This window comes from Rattus norvegicus, chromosome 14 (genome assembly GCF_036323735.1).
Source record: "Rattus norvegicus strain BN/NHsdMcwi chromosome 14, GRCr8, whole genome shotgun sequence".
NCBI classification, from domain to species: domain Eukaryota; kingdom Metazoa; phylum Chordata; class Mammalia; order Rodentia; family Muridae; genus Rattus; species Rattus norvegicus.
The window spans coordinates 81,188,611-81,208,440 of NC_086032.1; the positions used below are offsets into that span (position 1 = coordinate 81,188,611).

Below are 19,830 nucleotides of genomic sequence, written 5' to 3' on the forward strand. Positions count from 1 at the left end.
TGGGGACAGGACAGTCCCAAAGATGGTGTGCCAGCTAGTCACAAACAACAAAGAAGAAACCCTGTCTCAAACAGGTAGATGGTAAGGACCAAGGTGTCCTTTGATCACATCCAGTGTCCACACTCACATAAGTCAAAACACATGCACACACACACTAACATATAGAAAGAATATGGGCCTAAAATTCCATCCAGACCTCCACACACTGTTTCAAATGTGCCAACTGGTTCTTCTGTGAAGCACCAGCTGAGTCGAGTGATTGTATCAGACCAAAGGACCCCAGAGCCCCAAAACCTCACTGTCTGGCCTCTTATGAAGAAGTTTACCAACCTCTGCTATTGAGGCAGGGGTAGGGATTCACACAGACTTTTTTTTAGAACCATGAAATAGTTTGAGTATATTATACTTAAATTTTGTTCCTTGAAGCGTCTGGGATGTGGGAGACATGTCTTGCAGTGGGCACCAGTACGAGCAGGCTCGAGACTACTTTGTAGAGACAGGTAGTGGTGGAGGGCAGAGGGTCAGAGTAGGACTGGAGTGTAACCTTCACTTTGCTCTCGTAGGAGGAAAGGCTGAAGAAGGAGCTTAGGGTGAAGCTGGAGCTAGCCAAGTTTCTCCAAGACACCATAGAGGAAATGGCCCTGAAGAACAAGGCAGCCAAAGGGAATGCCACCAAGGATTTCTCTGCCTTTTTCCAGAAGGTGCAGCACTTCCCCCGTCGGAGGGTGATTGGATTGCCAAGCACTGTGAGGCTGGCATTCTTCCCTCTTCCTTTCCTTCCTTTCCTACTGCTGCTGCCTCTGCTGCCGTTTCTCTTCTTCCTTCCTCCTTCTTCCTTCCTCCTCCATCCTCTTCCTCCTTCTTTTCCTCTTCCTCCTCCTCTTCCTCCTCAGCCGACTTAAGCTCCAAGAGGAGAGCTTACGCTAGCTTCCTACTCTCTAGGCTCAGTCCCTCTTAGAGGAGCTGTACGTATATACAAATATGGCCTCTTCCTGCCCGTGAGAAACAGGAGTGTGGTGTGAGAGCTCAGGGCACTGCCACACGCCCTGATGGAAAAAGAACCACAGAGCTGATCCCACAGTGGCACTCCAGGCTCTTGGGAGACAGCAGCCTGGATGGTGTTGCTGGTGTTGATCCTCTCTAGTAGATGCCAGCCCAGGCCTCGGCTGCCTGAGGTATGATAGCCCCCAGGAGAGCTTGGTGAGAGGTAGGTGCTCTAGGACTCTGCATCCATTCTCTCTTGGATCCTTCCAGCTGGTACCAGAGGTTAGCTGTGGGAACAGGAGAATGCACAGTTTGGACCTACTGAATAATACTTGGGATTACTTCTGCAGATCCGGGAGACAGGGGAGAGACCCAGCAATGAAGAAATCATGCGTTTTTCCAAATTATTTGAGGATGAACTGACCCTGGATAACCTAACGAGGCCTCAACTGGTAGCACTGTGCAAGCTGCTGGAGCTTCAGTCCATTGGTACCAACAACTTCTTGCGTTTCCAGCTCACCATGCGGCTGAGGTCCATAAAGGCTGATGATAAGGTGAGCTGGGCCAAAGGTCACCTTTGTTGTAGGGTACTGTTCTGGCCACTGGGAGATAGCTTCTTGTCTTTGTGTCTTGCCCTGGTGTCTTCCTTACCTTTCCTGTCTACAATGCTCTGTCTTCTCATTTTTATTTCACATTTTCTTGTCATTCCTTTTTTTTTTTCTTTCTTTTTTTTTTTTTTTTTTTTTTTTGGAGCTGGGACCTAACCCAGGGCCTTACGCTTGCTAGGCAAGCGCTCTACCCCTGAGCTAAATCCCCAACCCATCATTCCTTTTTCTTATATAGCTCAGGCTGGCCTAGAACTCACTAAATAACCCAGGCTAGCCTCACATTTGTGGTGATCCTCCTGCCACACGCTCTTGAGTGCTGGCATTACAAGCATAAACCACCAGACCTCAGTTTTGGTTTGGTTTGGTTTGGTTTGGCTTGGGAGAGCGGTCCTTGGGGTTGAACCCAAGCCTCACGTGCTATGTGAGCACCTGATTCCTGAGTTAGACCCTCAACCCTCCTTTCCTTTTAGGTTACATTCAGTTTACATGCATGAGTATTCCATCTGCACTTGTCTATGTGTACCCTGGTGTGCTGGTGCCCCCAGAGATCAGAAGAGGGCATGGGATGGGACACTGGAGCAGTGGAACTCTTTCTTACCCGCTGAGATGCCTCTCCAGCCCACTCTATTTTCTTTTTTACATTTTTCTTTTTCCATTTTTCATGTGCGTGTGTAGCATTTATGTGTGCATGTGTAGGCACATGTAGTAATTTATGTGTGCACGTGTAGCATTTATGTGTGCATGGGTCTGGGAAGGGTGAATGTTTGAGAGGGTTCACATGCATCTGGAAGCCCAAGGAAAATGTTGGGAATCATCCTTGATTGTTCCTCCATCTTGTTCAATACAGCAGAGTCCTCTAATCAAATCCATAATTCACCCCCATGGCTGATTTCCAAGCCAGTGCTTTGAGGAGTCCTCTGTCTTCCAAGTCTGGGTATCAGGAACCCAGGCGGCAGTTCACTATGTAGTCAAGATTAGCATTTAACTCTTTTAAAACAATTTTTTAAACATTGTTTGTTTAGTGTGTCTGTGTGTGTACATGTAGGTGTGGACATCACACATTGTATTGTGTAGTCAGCTATATTTGCTTGAGTTTGTTTTTTAGTTCTAGCATGTTGGTCTCAGGAGTCACACTTGGGTCACTAACGTGGTAGGGAGTGCCATTCTGCTAACCTGGCCTTCAGCTCTTGTTCCTCTTGCTTCCACCTCCTAAGAGCTAGGAGCTAGGACAGACAGCAGGCATGTCCCAGCACACTTAGCCCCGCACACTTTCTTTGCTTTTTATTTTGGACAGAGTCTCAGTTATCAGCCCAACCTCAAACTCTTAATCTTCCTGCCTCTGCCTCCCAAATCATGGGATTCATTGGTGGACTACTAGACCTGGCTTGTCTGCTTGCGTTCCTTTCTAATTTTTCTTCTCTTCCCTCCCCTTCCTTCCTGTCCTGTCCCATCTGTCTGCCTAAAGACAGACAAACACTCTCTACTTAGCCCTGGCTGTACTGGAACTCACTCTGTATACCAGGCTGACTTCAAAACTCGCTCTGTAGACCAGGCCGGCCTTTAATTCACAGAGATCTACCTGGCTCTCCCTCCCTATCAGGTGCTGAGATTAAAGGCATGTATCACTGTACCTGGCCCTTATTTTTCTTTCCCAAATATATTTTCCCCCCCTTTCCCAAATATATTAATCATAGTTCACATTCAGTATCAGAGATCAGAGCATCTGGGGTCCTTGTCTTTGCTGTGTCTTGGTTTTGTTTGCTTATTTATTTTTCTGACACACAAGAACAGACTGTATTGACCGGAACTCTTCTTTCAGGACAGACTCACTCTGTGAGCAGCCCAGGGTTAGCCACCTCCACCCTTGCCAGGATGGCCTTATGCAGGGAAGTGTCAGGGAGCTAGCAAGGAGGAAGCTAGCAAAGAGCTGACTTCTGTCCTCAGCAGGTAGTAAGGGTCACTAGGGACAAGTGTCAGATGGGGGCAGCAGAGACCTGAGATGTCACTGGGCGCTATGTGGGAAGCAGTAACAATAACAAGGACCTTGTGCCCTGGCAGCCAAGATGGCTGCAGAAGTGGGAAGGGGGTGCAGATGATCCTGTAGTCATGCTAGTCCTCTGTTTACCTTCGGGTGTCAGCCCGTGCAAAACCGTAGCTCGTGGGTAGGACCAAGTAGCAATGTGGAGAGACACCTCTGTGACTTGTAGCAGTTGAGCCACGTGGAACCTTGATGAGCAGTGGAACAGAGAGCACGAGGAACTGGTGTTATGTCCCTGTTCCCTGTGGAGAAGCAGCCCGGGATGGTTTTAACTGTAGGATGTGAAACAGAGAGATCAAGTTTTGTGTTTGTTTGAGAAAACCAGACAACAGAGTGACTATGGCTGTTAGCTGCAAAATCATAACTGCAGCATCTGTAAAAGTGGTATCCACCCCAGCGCAACATCTGTAAAAGTGGTACCACACCCCACAGTGTCAGTGTCAGAGGAAGCCATTGAGGCTGAAAGCAGAAGTCCATCAAAGTCTTCTGCTGTGCACCCATGTGTCTAGGTTCTTCTGCTGTGCGCCCATGTGTCTAGGTTCTTCTGCTGTGCACCCATGTGTCTAGGTTTGATTGCAGACACCTGTCAGGGCAGAGAAATGACCACGGGTAAGACAACTGCTGACTGTACAGTGACTGTGGGTCTCATTCCCAGCACTCACATGGTAAGTCACAATAGTCTGTAGCTCCAATTTCAGGACATTTTCTTTTCTTTCTTTTTTTTTTCTGTTTTTTTGTTTTGTTTTGTTGGTTTAGTTTGGCTTGTTTGTTTGTTTGTTTTGGAGACAGGCTTTCTCTGTATAGCCCTGACCAGATTGGTCTCAAACATAGAGATTCACCTGCCTCTGCCTACCAGAATTAAAGGCATGGGCCACCAGCTCCAGGAGATTTCCAGTACCTTCTTCTGACCTCTTTGGGCACCAGGCACACATGTGGTGCACATACATATGCAGGCACAACACCCATACACATAAAATAAATAATTCTTTTAAAGTTGAAAAGGAAGAAAGGGAGGAATAAAAATCACTTGTCATACTGAGAGCCAGGAGGAGGTGCATAGGTAGAGAAGGACAATGAGCGGAGAGACGCCAGGACTGAGAGGTAGGTAGGGAAACTGGAGAGGTTTTGTTCTCTGTTTTGAGGTAGTAGTCTAGCTTTGCTGTTCAAGCCAACATTAAACTCTTGCCTCAGATTTCTATAACCACAAGCACACACCACTGCCCCAGCCTTTGCTAGAAACCTTGAAGCAGCCATTATATCGATGTTTAAACGCACTTTACAACTGAACTAAATGAGCATATCTTCAGGTGCACAGGGATTTAAAGAGTCACACAAAGAGTTAGAGCCACACAGGAGGCCTGGCCGTAGGGCGCAGCAGCAGCAGAGGATGGGACAATGGCAGGAGCTGCCTGTGGCAGTGGCAGGCAGAAGCCAGTGAACAATGAACAGCCCTACAGTCTGTTCACAGCACAGTGTCCAACGTTTATGTTAAAAGGATCAGAGGAATGGAGAAACAGGGTGGCCAGGACCACAAGAACCTGGAAGACAAATGGCCTTAAACTCCCCAAATTAATTTATAATTCATAATGTCACAAATGCATTTTGTGACAGAGGCAGAGTAAGCTGGGTGGTAGTGATGCACGCCTTTTATCCCAATGCTCAGGAGGTATAGAGGCAAGTGGAACTCTGAGTTTGAGGCCAGCCTGGTCTACAGAGTGAGTTCCAGGATAGCCAGGGCTACATGGAGAAATCCTGTCTCAAACAATACAGTAAAGCAAAAGAAAAGGAATAAGGAACAGCCAAGACAACTCAAGTGAAAGAGCATAAGAGTTGTCACAGATTCCTTGAAGAATACCAGAGACAGGCCAGAGGCATGCCTGCCATACAAGCACGAAGGCTGCATTCAGATCCCCAGAGCTCACAGGAAAAGCTTGGCACAGTGGCCTGAGCCTATAAGCCCAGCACTGGGACAGGCACAGACAAGTGGCTCCCTGAAGCTTATTGCCAGGCAACCTAGCTAATTGACGAGATTCTGGTCCCCAAAGAAACAGAGTGATCAAGGAGAGACACCCCATACATAATTCTGGCCTCTAAATCCACAGGCACACACATGTACAAACAAAGGTACATTTGTACGTACAACACTAGACACACAAACTGCCAAAGGTGTTTTCCACCCAAAATCTTTATAGAGTACAAGATGAGACTTTGGAGTATCAGAAGGCGGCAGGACTTTGAGTGTGGCTAACCTTTGTAAATGAAATTAATCATCCTATCTAGCCTATAAACAAGACACACAATCTAGGTATTTTATTTACAAGCTGTAGCCTGGATCGGGTAGGAGCTATTTTGACTTACTTTCCAGCCATGCTGTCCCTTGTTAATTGCTGTTTCTCCTGGCCATGTGCTCATGGTCTGTCTCCTCCACCTCCGTGTCCTTTATTCTCTTTCTCTCTCCCTGTAACCCTCTCACTCAATCCTTTTTAAATTTTTTTTCTTTTTTTTTTTCTTTTTTTCAGAGCTGGGGACCGAACCTAGGGCCTTGCGCTTGCTAGGCAAGCGCTCTACCACTGAGCTAAATCCCCAACCCTTCTCACTCAATCCTTAAGTCCTACCTTCCCCCTCTCCTGCCCAAACACAGGCTCTGGCCTTTTATTGACCAGTTAAACTGGGAGCAAGGTTTACATAGCATCCTGTGAGGCCGCTTGTCACCATCACCGTCAAAGGCAGGCGGGTCTGGAGAGCCAATTTTTAGCATTAGAAAACAAGCAGCATCAGACCAACCCTCTGCAAGCCGTCCCTACTACTTTCTAGTGAGCTGGAGTGTGCAGCACTTGTGATGTGGTCCTCTAAGAGAAGAGGAGATAGATGAGATGACCAGATCAGGAATGGGAGAAGGTTAAGGAAGGTAAGCATCTGCCCACGGCTCCAGTGTGTAAGTTGTGATAAGTATACACCATATTCCCAGACAATGCTGTAGAAGCCAGAGGGAACGGACGAGAAAACCAACCAAAAATAACTTTTGCATCATACATAAACTGGAAATGGCCCCATCTTATTGGGAAAATAGGTGAGCGGAATAATCCACCCCGCCTGTGGAGATTGCCCATTAGTTGAGAGCCACCTTGGGTGTCCTTAGAGACTCCATAGGTTCTTCCCGTGTGATTTCTGTGTGTTTCCACATGTTTGACTTTCTTTAACAAGTGACAGCCATGGAAGTCTTGGTGTGTACAAAAGACAGCAAAAGGGGTCCTCACTCAGGGGACATGGCTCTGTCCTGCCTGTGTGTGTGTGTGTGTGTGTGTGTCTGTGAATATCTCAAAGTTTCATTCAAAAGCAGAGCAGTGGTGCAGTCAGCAGCACAGTGTGCAGTTGTAGGCATGGAGGGCTCAGGAGTCGCCAAGCACAAGGTGGCACCCTAGTGTTTGCCTCGTTTCTGCTCTCTTAGACTATTGCTCCCTCTGGGTCTCCAGGTCTCCTGTATTCCAAATCAGGGTCTCGATGACCTGCGAACTACAGACTGAAGCAGAGGAAGCCCCTCTGGGTATGAGGCCGAGGTGTTCTCAGTATTGGGCCTTTCTCCCTCAACACTGAACACTGAACTGCAGCCAGCTCTTTCTTCCACCCTTTCAACCTCTTAACATTAGGTAGGAGAGAAAAAGATAGAGAGGAAAGGAAAGATCTCTGAATAAACTCAGAGATTGGAAAGGGGACGATAGCATTAGAACACTCCAGCTGATTAGGGGCATCAAGTTTCTTGGGACAAGTTTGATCTTCACCATCAGAATATCTAATTTGTTCTTGTTGTTTCTCTTTTGCACACCACTACTTAACAAACCATGACTAACAACAACCCCTCAACTCTCAGGGCTCTACCATTTATGTACCCTCTCAAGAGTCCCCAGGCTTCTAAACATCACACAGTCTCAGAAACCCTGCAGCCAGCAGAATCACAGCCCTGCTAGAGCACGGGGCGAAGCACAGTCAGCTGCTGTGGGCAGTCTGAGCAGCCACACACCCACACCTGGGGTAAAATGAAAACATTCTTAAAATATCTCTGCGTTTTTGTTTTTGTTTTTAAAGAAACCAAAATTCAAGAATTGTCACTATACTGAACATTCTGTGGCAGGTCATGACCAGACAGTGCTGCGCTGGTTCTGCTGGCAGGACAGAGTTCTAGCACAGGAAGAAGTAGGTCCTCCCTGGCATCTTCTCTAGGAGGTACATACGTGGAGGTGGCCCTTTTGACATCCTGGGGTTAAGTCTAGTCATTGTGTGCCTTCTAGGTCCTTTCATTCTCTGGATGGCTTCACTCACTTGACACTCAGAACCTGCACTGATGGCACTATTTTGTCTTTTTTTTAATGTTCTCTCTCTCTTCTGGTGCCAGGGATAGACCCTTAAATCTCAAGGCACTGAGCTATACCTCAGCAAAACATATCAGGAAAATGGCTCCTGCTGCTACTGCTTCTCCTTTCTCCCCTTTCTTCTCCTTCCCCCCTTCATTTTTAAAATTGTATGTATATGAGTGTTTGGCCTACATAAGCACCACATTAGTGCCTGGTGCCCACGGAGGTCAGAAGAGGGCATCAGACCACCTGAAACGTTAGTTACAGATGGTCGTGAACTACCACGTGAGTGCTGAGAACTAAATCCAGGGCCTCTGCAAGAGCAACACGTGCTCTTAATTAATAAGCCATCTCTCCAGCCAGGAAAATGGTTTCTAATTCAATAGTTTTCCCCCAGTTGCATTAACATTAATGTCATAGATCTGGGATGATCTTGAAAGGCAATAATTGGCTTACTTTCTCTTCCAGCTGATTTCTGAGGAAGGGGTAGACAGTCTGACTGTGAAGGAATTGCAGGCAGCGTGTCGAGCACGGGGCATGCGAGCACTTGGTGTCACAGAAGACCGTCTGAAGGGCCAGCTGAAACAGGTATGTGGGTGGCCTCATTGGCTGGCTGGGGCAGGTTCATAGCTTTTCCCTCTACTGGGAATTATCTACCCCTGCTCCAGACAGCACAAGTGTGCATTTGTTTGTTTGTTTGTTTGTTTGGGATGGTCCAAGTGAATGCATATCTGGCACAAATGCCCAGAATTCCATCCTCAACACAGCACAGGAGTGGAGCGCACACATGCACACAAACCTAAAGGTGGTGGCACACTTGGAGACAGAAGGATCAGAATTTGAGGCCAGCCTGAGTTACAGAGTAAGACCCTGTCCTAGAACAGACAGACAGACAGAGTGAAGGAAATAGCCAAACTGATAGACTACCTGCTTAGCATGCACAGGCTCTGGGCTGGTTCTCCAGTGCTGTATTAGTGAGGTCGTACACGTCTGTAGTCCTGGCACTCAACATGTAAAGGTAAGATAATCAAGAGCAAGAAAACATGATTTTGTTCTGTTTTGTTTTTTCTTTTGTTTTTGTTTTTTTGAGAAGGGTTTCTCTTTGTAGTCCTGGCTGTCCTGGAACTTGCTCTATAAACCAGGCTGGACTTGGTCCACCTGCCTCTGCCTCCTGAGTGCTGGGATTAAAGGGGTGTACGACCAGCACCCAGCACCATCAGACATGTAAGACGTGGGTTCTCAGCACACAGCACGAAGGCTGTTCTTGTTGGTGAGTGGGATCCAAGGTCGCAGGCAACGCTTGCCTCTGCCTGCCCTCTGCTGCTGCTCAGCCTTTCACACATCCTAAGCATTCCTCTTTATTTTTGGTTTTACGAGACAAGATTTCTCCGTGTAGACATGGCTGTTCTGGAACTCTTATCTGTAGATCAGGCTGCCCTTGAACTCAAAGATCCACCTGTCTCTGCCTCCTGCCTGCTGGGATTAAAAAAGTGTCATTACACTTGGCTCCTTTTTTCCTTTGTTTTTAATATCAAAGGTTCAAAGGTGCTTTATTCTCAGACTTGTTTTTGTTTTGTTTTGTTTTTTTATTCTTTAATCCTTCTTTATAGTCCAGTCTTCATTTCCCTCCTGGTCCACCCCCACTACTACCACCACTCCTATTCCATACCTCCTCCCCTTCCCCACCTTCAAGAGGATGTCCCTGCACCCCTCCTCCTGACCGCCCCAGTCCTTGTGGCCTCAAGGGTTAGATGCATCCTCTCTCATTATCTATCTATCTATCTATCTATCTATCTATCTATCTATCTATCTATCTATCTATTGTTGTTGTTATTATTATTATTATTATTATTATTATTATTATTATTATTCATGTGACTGTTTTGTCTGCATCTATGATTATTCGTCACATGCATTCCCCTGCCCTTGGAAGTCAAGAGAATGTGTTGGGTCCCCTGGAACTAGAGTTACAGACAGTTGTAACTAACCATCCATGTGGGTGCAGGGAGCAGAACCTAGGTCCTCTACCAGAACAAACAGCTGAGCTGTTTCTCTGGCCCCTCTTATCATTTGTTGCCCTGTATGTGAATAAGACCTAACAGCTTTTCTGTCCACATGAGAGGTTGTCTTGTTGTGAGTGAAGTACCCTGATAGGCATGAGCCCATGCAGACCTGCACAGAAGTGTGAACTCATTTTATGTTCTTGTGTGGAAGTCAGACGACAACTGCAGAAATCTGTCCACTCCTGCCACCTTTGGGACTTAGAGTTCAATCTCAAGTTATAAAGTCTGTGAACAAATGTATGAACCCAGATATGGTTCTGCCTTTAGTCCCAGCACTCAGGAGGCAGAGGCAGAGGTGGGCTGATTTAAGGCAGGCTCAGTTAAAGGCCAGTTCACTCAGTTCTACAGAGTAAGTTCCAGGGCAGCCAGGGCTACATAGAGAAACCCTGCCTTGCCGTGGGTGTGGGAGTGGGATGTCTATCTTATTAGCCTTCGGTTTGTTTTTACATAGTGTTGGAGGTTCAGCCAAAGGCTGCACATGTGCTAGGGAAGCACTTTGCCATTGAGTCTCTCTGCCCTCTAAAGCTTTTGTTTCTGTTGTATGAAACCAGGTCTCACTGTGTAGCCATGGCTGTCCTAAGAGCTTGCTGTGTGGACTAGACCAGTCTTGAATTCACCTCTACCCGGCCTCCTAAAGTGCTGGGGTCAAAGGCATAAGATGCCACATCCAGCCTGCCCTCAAAATTTAAAAAAGAAAGCAGGAACATTTTTTAGGCAAGATCTCATACTATATGGCCCAGGCTGGCCTCAAATTTCTGGGTATCCTTCTGCCTCAGCATTTCTAAAGTTATTTTTATTTATAAGCTAGTACAATAGCTCCTTGAGAAAAGGTGCTTTCCTCCATATTTGACAACCTGAGTTCGATTCCAGAACCCGTGTACTAGAGGGGAGGAATGACTCCCAAATGTCATTCTATGAGTTCAGTTCATGCACTTCTGTGGCATGAGCTGACACACCCCTTCCAAATAAATAGATGTGAAGTAAATGAATAAAGACATCAAAGTTACAAATAGTAATAGGTACCATGTAATATATATGTGTATCATACCGTAGGCCTGTGTTTTTATGTTTTAAGTGCCTAGGCTGCCATAGATTGTGTGATCCTCCTGTCTCAGCTAGGGCAGGAATTTCAGATACGCACCACCATTCCTAGGCCACTGTACCAGCCTGTTTATAAGCTCAAAGCACACTGACCATTCTCAAGGTACCTGGAGCTGATGATCAGTTTACTGAATGGTGTGTATGTATCTATTTTATGTTATATGTATTGGATATATTTTTAATATTTATTTCATTTGTATGGGTATTTGAATGAATGTTTGTATAGCTCATGCATGCAAGTGCCCATGGAGACCAGAAGAGGGTGTCAGGCCCTCCATAACTGGAGTTAGAAAGAGTTGTGAGCTGCCAGTGAGTGTTAGGAACTGGACCCAGGTTCTCTGCAGGAGCAGCGAGGGCTCTTTCCAGCACCTTAAAGATATTTTTGAAATATCTTTGGGAAATGCATTTTAGTGACTTAATGAACCTGTTTGCTCCAGTCATGTTTGCTTGTGCATCTCTCAACTAAACCAGAGCTACAGAGGGAAACTGTGGGAGGCACTCAGGCTGTAGGTCAGGCAAGGTCAGCCTGCCTGCCCAGTGACTGTGCTTTGCTTCCAGTGGCTGGACTTGCACCTGTATCACGAGATCCCTACATCATTGCTCATACTGTCCCGGGCCATGTACCTCCCAGACACCCTCTCACCTGCCGACCAGCTGAAGTCCACCTTGCAGACCCTTCCAGAAATTGTGGTATGTTTTGTCAGAAGACCCTTTAGACTTCTCATCTCTGTGGGTTTGGGATGGAACGCTCACCTCCACAGCTGTCCTCTTCATCAGCTCCCTGGCTTGTCTCCCTGCCCAGCCCCCTGTATAGCACAGTCTCAGGCACAGCATTGCTAAGGTGGCAAAACTGAACTGATGCATTCTTTTTTCTTATGCTGTAACTCAAACGTCCTCTATGGGTAGGGAGCCTTACCCTCAGAAGTCTTGGAACCCCCGAGGCAGCATGCCATTGTGTACTCTGTTGTTTTGTATGAAGCCTGGGTAGTAACATTGCTCAGAGAGAGGTAAGGGCACTGCAGGACTGGCACCTCAGGCTCACTGCAGTTACCACCTTCTTTCTCCTTTCCTCTGAAGGCAAAGGAGGCTCAGGTAAAAGCGGCTGAGGTGGAGGGCGAACAGGTAGACAACAAGGCGAAGCTGGAGGCCACACTGCAGGAAGAGGCCGCCATCCAGCAGGAGCACCTGGAAGAACTAAAGAGAGCCGCTGAGACTGCGGTAAGCAGCCTGTGCCGCTGAGACTGTGGGGAGCAGTTGCACTGACTGACAGACACTCTGTGGGACCCAAAGCTGTCCCAGGCCAAGTTCCTTAGAGCCTGTCTTGTAGCTGTGTATGTGGCTCTCAGGCCTGTCCTGTCTGTCTTTGCAGGGGACAAAGTGTTCAAGGATACACGAGTGCGTGAATGCAGAGCTATAGCTCTTGGGGACAGTGCAGTAGAAGACAGGATGAGACATCTAACTCCCTGGGCACCATTGGCATAGGACAGGCCAGCCTAGCAACCAGGCAGAAGTGACCAAAGGACCCACCTTCTCAGGGTTGTTTCCTACCAGTTACTGACGCCCCACGACTGTGCTCACTCTTGGCTTCCGTGGTCTCAGAAGCTGCAGTAGCTGAAGCTGTAGTGTCACTGGACCTTGGAGTTGCCTGAGTTATTCATGCACATCCCTCCCCCTGTCTCAGTCCCAGCGAGGGAGCCACATGCTCTGACTGAATCTGTTGCGGTGGCCTCGGGTGGCTGGCTCATCGTGGGTGGAGGGAGCTACTGTTGCTGGATAGTGATCAGTCGGTCTCCCTACCACTGCAGAGTGTTCCAGGGTGACAGTGTGGTACTGTTTCATTTCAGAAGGACATCCAGCCAGAAGTAGCAGAAGCCACTGTCCCTGGGAGGCCAGGCGCCGAGCTTCAGCCCAAGATGGTTGATGTGATCCCGCCCTCAGAGATACTAAAGGATACAGCACCTGTTCTGGAAGGTTTGAAGGTGAGCTACATGACCAGGAGAGGGGGGCACTGCCTGCTCTTCCATGAGACCCAGATTTGACTCTCAGCACCCACATGGCAGCTCACTTCAGTTATACACAGAGGACCAGTGCCCGTTCTCTTGTCTCCTCAGGAACAAGGCAGACGCGTAGTGCCTAGACATACATGTAGGCAAACACCCTTGTACACACTCATAAACAGTCTTTTAGAAACAGAAGATAGGGCTGAGGCGGTGATCCCATTATGGTGCTTACATGGAGTGCTCCATACATCGCGTGCTCAGGGCCGTAGGCTCAGTGCCCTGTGCTACAAAAGAGAAAAATGTGGCCTTCCAGCCAGTGTTGGTGAGGATGTGGAGAGCCTGGACCTCTTTGGAAACAGCAGACTTATGCCCTATGATCAACTGCTTACACCTGTACACAGACATTCACAGCAGCTGTCCTAGCTACTGAACGCCACCCAGAAGGGGAAAGCTGTTAGAGTGTGTGCCACATTAGAAAGTTTACCACTGGACATCAGAATGAAAAGAAACAGAGCTAGTAATCCATCTCTGTGGGAGTCTAGAAAACACAGGCTGTCCCACAGAGCAAGAGTAGGGATAGAATCCTAAGGAGTATAGGGCAACATTTGGAGATCACCACTATGCTCTCTCTGCTGGCACATCAAGAAGACACACACAAGTGCCGTAGCCAGCATAGCTCAGAGCTGACTTTAACTCACTTGAGGCTGTCCTCTAGTGTTTGCTTATATGGGGTGAACAGAAAGGTTTTCAACATTTAGGGGCAGAAGCTGTTTGTTCCCTTGACTTAGGTTTATCTACTCATTTCTTTCCAGGGAGAAGAGATAACCAAGGAGGAAATTGACATCCTCAGTGACGCCTGCTCCAAGCTAAAGGAGCAGAAGAAGTCCCTGACCAAGGAGAAGGAGGAGCTGGAGCTGCTGAAAGAGGATGTCCAGGACTACAGTGAGGTGGGTAGACGCGGGTCGGGAAGATGGACCATTGTAGGCAGCCCTCCAGCAGCTGCTCAGGGCCCAGGCTGACACCGGAGAGGATGGGTAGATGATTGGGCCACTGTGTAGGTTGATGAGACCCTTGTTGCTATGTTGGTGATAGCTGTCAGAACCCTGGTGTCATGGGAACAGCTTAGTCACTTAATGAGTGCAATCATACTTTCATCCGGGCCTTCCAGGGCACTTCTGTTTTTATCTCGTGGTTGTCCCTCCTTTCCTTCCTTTCATAGTGCTAGGTACGTGCTGTTCCACTAACTCTTCTCCGCCCCAGCTGTCACTGTTCTCTACCCTTATCGTTACCACAAGACCATTATCCCTACCCTGCTGGCAAAGTAATGATTTAGAGATTGATGCTAATAGTCAATTTTCTATGTCTCATCTTCCCTGTGCTAATCCCCTCTGGCTATGTGACTTCTCCACCAGAAACCACATTTTTCACTAGACAAGGCAGTGCCTCATTCCCCTCTGCTCCTCAGCCTGCTCTCACCCCTGTAATCTTTGACCCATGTAAAGAAAGATAATACTTAGACTTCCTTGAGCATTTAGTTATTCATTCATTCATTCATTGCTAATACAAAGGAAGTTGAATTCAGAATAGATTTTAAAAATTTGAACTTATAAAACTAAATAAAAAATTTGCATGAGAGAAATAATAATCTGCAATTTCTAAGGCTGAATTTAGTTCTTTTGTTTGGTTGATTTCTGTTTTGTGGAGCTGGGGATCGAACTCAGGACCTTGTGCATAGTACCTTGTACCACTAAACCACATCCTAGCACAAATTCATGACTTAATTTTTAAGGTCAAATTAATGTAGAGCCTTCCCTCTTTTTTGGGACGTGCTTTTTAAATTAGGACTTGCAGGAGATCAAGAAGGAACTTTCCAAGACGGGTGATGAGAAATACATAGAAGAGTCTACAGCCAGCAAGAGGCTGTCCAAGCGGGTGCAGCAGATGATCGGGCAGATCGATGGCCTCATCACACAGCTGGAGACCACGCAACAGAACGGCAAGCTGGACCCCGCTGCTGCGAGCTCTCCCACAGGGTAAGCAAGCCTCTATTCCAAAGTATAGCCCTTTGCCTCTCCCTGTCCGCCTCACCTGGGGCCCAGGGCAGCCAGGGTTCCAGGGTCTTCGCTCTTATTTTCCCTCCCTTCACAGCTCAGGTTCTGCAACCGCATGCTCATTTTACCTAGATAGATCATCAGATCTGTCTGTTCCCTGCCTTCCCATCACTTTGAGCTTTAGTCTTAACCCCACTTGGCTCCTGGTTCTTCAAACTGTCAGGCTCTCTCCTGCATCCTCCATTTTCTAACCCTGGTATTATGACACCATTATGAACAGTCTGCCTTCCTGAGCAGACACCAGGAAGTGGTGATATACTCCATGCTTTTGTGACCCCACTATGAGTAGACTTGCTACAAGTCCTGACCATAGACTCTACAGTGAGGGCAGGTAGCTACCGCTGGGCTCAGCTTCTACTCTAGGTCCTTGAATTGGTTGTTGGTAGCCTGGAAGACAGGGGCCTAAGGACTTGTGGTACTCCGCACTGTGGGGATATGCACATGTGTGTGGTGCCTGTAGAGGCCAAAAGAAGGTATCAGATCCCCTAGAGCTGGAGGCATAAACAACTGTGAGCCCCCAGACATGGGTTCTGGGAACTGAACTCAAGTCTTCTGCAAGTGCAGTAATTGCTTTTAACCACTGAGCCATCTCTGCAGCCTCAAGACTTTCTCAGTTTTATGTGTATGTGTGTGTATGTGGTATGCATGAGCATGTGTGTGTGTACGTGGTATACATGAACATGTGTGTGTGTGTGTGTGCGTGTGTGGTATTTGTATATGTTCTATATGTGTAAGTATGTGTGTGTGCTGGTGTACATGCTTATGTGCACATGGAGGCTATGAGCCCACAAGCCCATGATCTTCCTATGCCTGCCCCTACCCAGTAGCACTGCGGTTATAGACACACGTGTGACTACTACCAGCTTTTTACATAGGTTCTGAGGATTTGAACTCAGGTCCTCATGTAGTGAGAACACTGACAGCTGCTAAGCAACTTCCCCAGCTTCCAAGGACGCGCTCCCTAAGTGTCCATGCTCGCCTTGCATCTAGAAGGGAGAGAGGCTTAGGGTCTCACTGTGGGAGAAGTCATGCTGATGTTTCCAGTTCATGCATGATCAGAGTTTACGGGGGGAGCTGTGGGTAAGGCATGAAACGAAGCACCTGGCCAATATCACATGTGGACTGCACTCCCCAGGGAGAGTGTCATCAGCGTCGACGAGCTCATCAGCGCCATGAAGCAAATCAAGCACATTCCAGAACACAAGCTGATCAGTTTGACCTCAGCCCTGGATGAAAATAAGGATGGCAATATCAACATCGATGATCTTGTTAAGGTGGGTCTCTGCAGATGAGCCAGGCCAGCCTGGCTGCTTTCCTGGTTCAGGGCCCAGGGGTTTGTCGAGCTGCTTATTCAGAGCTTTAAGACTATCGAGAGGGGTCTGGAGAAATGGCTGTCATTGGTTAAGGGTACTAGCTGCTCTTACAGAGGAATGAGGTTCAATTCCTACTTCCACATGGCAGCTCACAACAGTCTGTAATTCTAGCTCCAGAGGATCTGGCACCTTCACACACATGCAATAAATAAATCCTTTTAAAAAGAAGACTATTGGGGGCTGGGGCGATGGCTCAGTGGTTAAGAGCATCAACTGCTCTTCCAGAGGTCCTGAGTTCAAATCCCAGCAACCACATGGTGGCTCACAACCATCTCTAATGAGGTCTGATGCCCTCTTCTGGTGTGTCTGAAGACAGCTACAGTGTACCTATAATAAATAAATAAATCTTTGGAAAAAAAAAGAAGACTATTAGGAAGTCAGGTTTGCAAGCCCAAGTGTCTCAGCCCTTTGCTCTCGTTTGAAATCCCACTGGAATTAAGAAGTTACTAAGTTCCAGACATACTGGTGAGATAAGAAAATGCACCCCTGACCTGCCACAGGTGCGCTCCAGCATGCTGCCTTGGACTGTTTCCGCATGTACCACAGGACCTTGCATCCCTATTAGATCTGAGGAACAGGGTAAACACCTCTGCCAGGACCCATTTTGGGGCCGCCTGAGACCAGAGAGACACTGAGTAGGTAGAGTTTACAGGGATCGTGGCTAAGCTCCAGGCACATCAGCCCGCAGGACCTGAGTCGAGATCCAGCCTCTAGGGAAGTGTAGATTCCAGCCTACAAATTGTAAGTTATAGGTCGTGGATTTGGGAGAGAAAATTTGCCACTGTCATCACGGTTCTCAGTATGCCTGGCAAGTTTGTGATTTTTCTATATATAGTCAGAAATACTGGTTAATGTCCTTTAGTTCCATTTTAAAGCAGGCACCATCAGACATAGATGCTGAGCATTTCTTATGTTCTCCCTCAGTCTGCATGGCAGGAGCAGATGTAACCCAATGCTCCAGGGAAGCCATGCTCAGGGCAGGTCCCAGGCTTCTTGTAGGGTGGCAGGGCCATGCTAGCAGGAATCGGGAATTGACACCATGCCCTCCCTGTAAAGTCTATGACCTTTGGAGGTCTGCGGCTCCAGTGGCAGAGCAGCAGGAGGAGCCCAGATACCCATAGCGTGCAGTAAAATGGCGCAGCCAAGAAGGGAGCTCCGAGGAGGGGGGGTCCGTGCTGTCCCCAGAGCTGTGGAGGGCAGTGCAGTGGGGCAGCACCTCCTAAGTCTCCCTCCCTCTGTGTAGGTAATCGACTTGGTGAACAAAGAAGATGTCCAGATCTCTACCACCCAGGTAGCCGAGATTGTGGCCACACTAGAGAAGGAAGAAAAGGTGGAAGAGAAGGAAAAGGCCAAGGAAAAGGCTGAGAAGGAGGCGGCAGAAGTGAAGAACTAGAGCTGCCGGGCTCTTGGCCCCACGGGGCCTGCCTTCATGTCATACCCACCATGGTGACACGGCACACGAGTGATTGCTCTGAGGTGATTTTTAGTGGCAAATCTAATATTTTGTCTGTGGAATAAATCAGAAACTTCCACAATGAAGCAATTTTTAATTTTCATCATTCCACGAAGATTCAGTCTGGCTGGAGCTGGAGAGTGTGGCTATCTGGACTCATGCCATGGTGTGGTCCTAACTGGCCCTGACCCGTGGGTTAAGGTACAGCTGCCTAAAGGATCATAGCCCCACACTGACCCCTGCCTCAGAGATGGCTCTGGCCGGGCCAGTAGGAAGGCATTTCTCTGTATATGTCCTTACTGGATCAGGATCTGGGCGAGCCTCCATCCTGAGAGGAGAATGAGAACCAGTGAACTCCCAGCACATGCGCTGAGCCGAGAGGATGAGCCTGCGTGTCCGCATAGGCCTTGGGGTAAGAGTTAGACAGACACAACTGCAGGCTGCTCTGTTCTGAAGACACTGCCGTCAGGCTGAGGGATTGAGAGTCCTAAACGCCAGTGTACATAGATCTGTTCGTTCATGCCTCCACGGTTGTCTTAACTGCAGGTCCCTGACAGCAGTGTCTGTCCCGTATGGATTCCGAGACATATTGACTAGAGCTCTCTCAATTCACCATTGATCAATTTCCACTTAATAATTCTTTAACTGACCAGTACTGAATTTTCATACATGACCGTCCGCCTAATTCATGAGTAATTCCTAATAGAGTGGGTGACACACATTGAAGAAACCTTTGAAAATGAAATCTTTTCTGTTGGGCATCCACGTTGCTGAGCAGGCCTGGGGGAGAGAACTGACGTCTGCAACTTGAATCTACCTGAGGCTTTGTGTGGCCTTTGACGTAAATTTCAAGTCCTGGCTTACATGACAGAGTGTAAGATGAGGCTTCACAAGGGAATGTTGTAGGCTCAGGGCTCCAGCTTCTTTAGCACAAATGCTCACGGCTGTGCTCTGGCCAAGGAGTGAGGAAGTGGCCCTGTGATGGACCACAGAGCTTTCAGCATGGCGTTCTCTGCCTGCCAACAGCTCACTGGCACCCCTCTGAGTGGACAGCCTAGAGCTCTTTGCTGAGTGGCCAGCAGCCTTTCTCATTTGGAAATGGCTCCTTGGACAGGCCAGGACTGGGTGTCCTGTAGCATCACCACCACCTTCACATTGTAACCCCATCCTTGGAGCACAGAGGAAGGAAGATCATCAGTTCAGCTTGGGCTACTTAGCAAGACCCTGTCCAGAAAAAAAAAAAAAAAAAAAAAAAAGACAAACAAAAAACCTTCTTGACTCCAGACAGGATTCGGATCATGTACAGAGAAACAGCAACCAGAATGCAACTTTCTCAGTTTCTTGAAACTTCTTTCTTGACCGTTAAAGGAAATATATTATGCTAAGGAGAAATAGATGAGTCTTGCATGTAATCCTTGCAGAGTCACAATGGAAGGAGTCTAGTGGCTCCATGGTCACATGTGAATCCCGTGTACCCTACGAGGACAAGATTATGGTTGCCAAATATGTCCCCACAGTAGAGGTTATCTCCTGTGTCCAGCACTCTGGAGCCTGTCCTGTGTCTACCTATCATCTTCATTCTGTATTGTATTGCGGGGCACTGTCTGTGGCCTGTGCTGGCTGCTGCCGACTCAGGAATCCCCTGCTGTCCCTCCAACTGCCACTCTGGACTCTGTCCTCACAGGTCACGCCATCACCCCACCGCTTGACCTTAGCAAGCACATGTGCTGGAAGGTCTACCAGTGGATGC

General features: G+C 47.8%; 1 protein-coding gene across 1 annotated transcript in view; it reads left to right on the forward strand.

The window, feature by feature from the left end:
• The window catches only part of Letm1 (leucine zipper and EF-hand containing transmembrane protein 1), a 39,509-nt gene extending 21,343 nt beyond the window's left edge, over positions 1-18,166 (forward strand). The window contains 10 exon segments of the mRNA NM_001005884.1: positions 564-701; positions 1,335-1,538; positions 8,448-8,567; positions 11,702-11,833; positions 12,221-12,361; positions 12,988-13,122; positions 13,956-14,090; positions 14,986-15,176; positions 16,390-16,528; positions 17,871-18,166. Of these exon segments, the coding sequence (NP_001005884.1) occupies positions 564-701; positions 1,335-1,538; positions 8,448-8,567; positions 11,702-11,833; positions 12,221-12,361; positions 12,988-13,122; positions 13,956-14,090; positions 14,986-15,176; positions 16,390-16,528; positions 17,871-18,020 (1,485 nt within the window). The 3' untranslated portion in view covers positions 18,021-18,166.
• Positions 18,167-19,830: the final 1,664 nt, after the last annotated feature.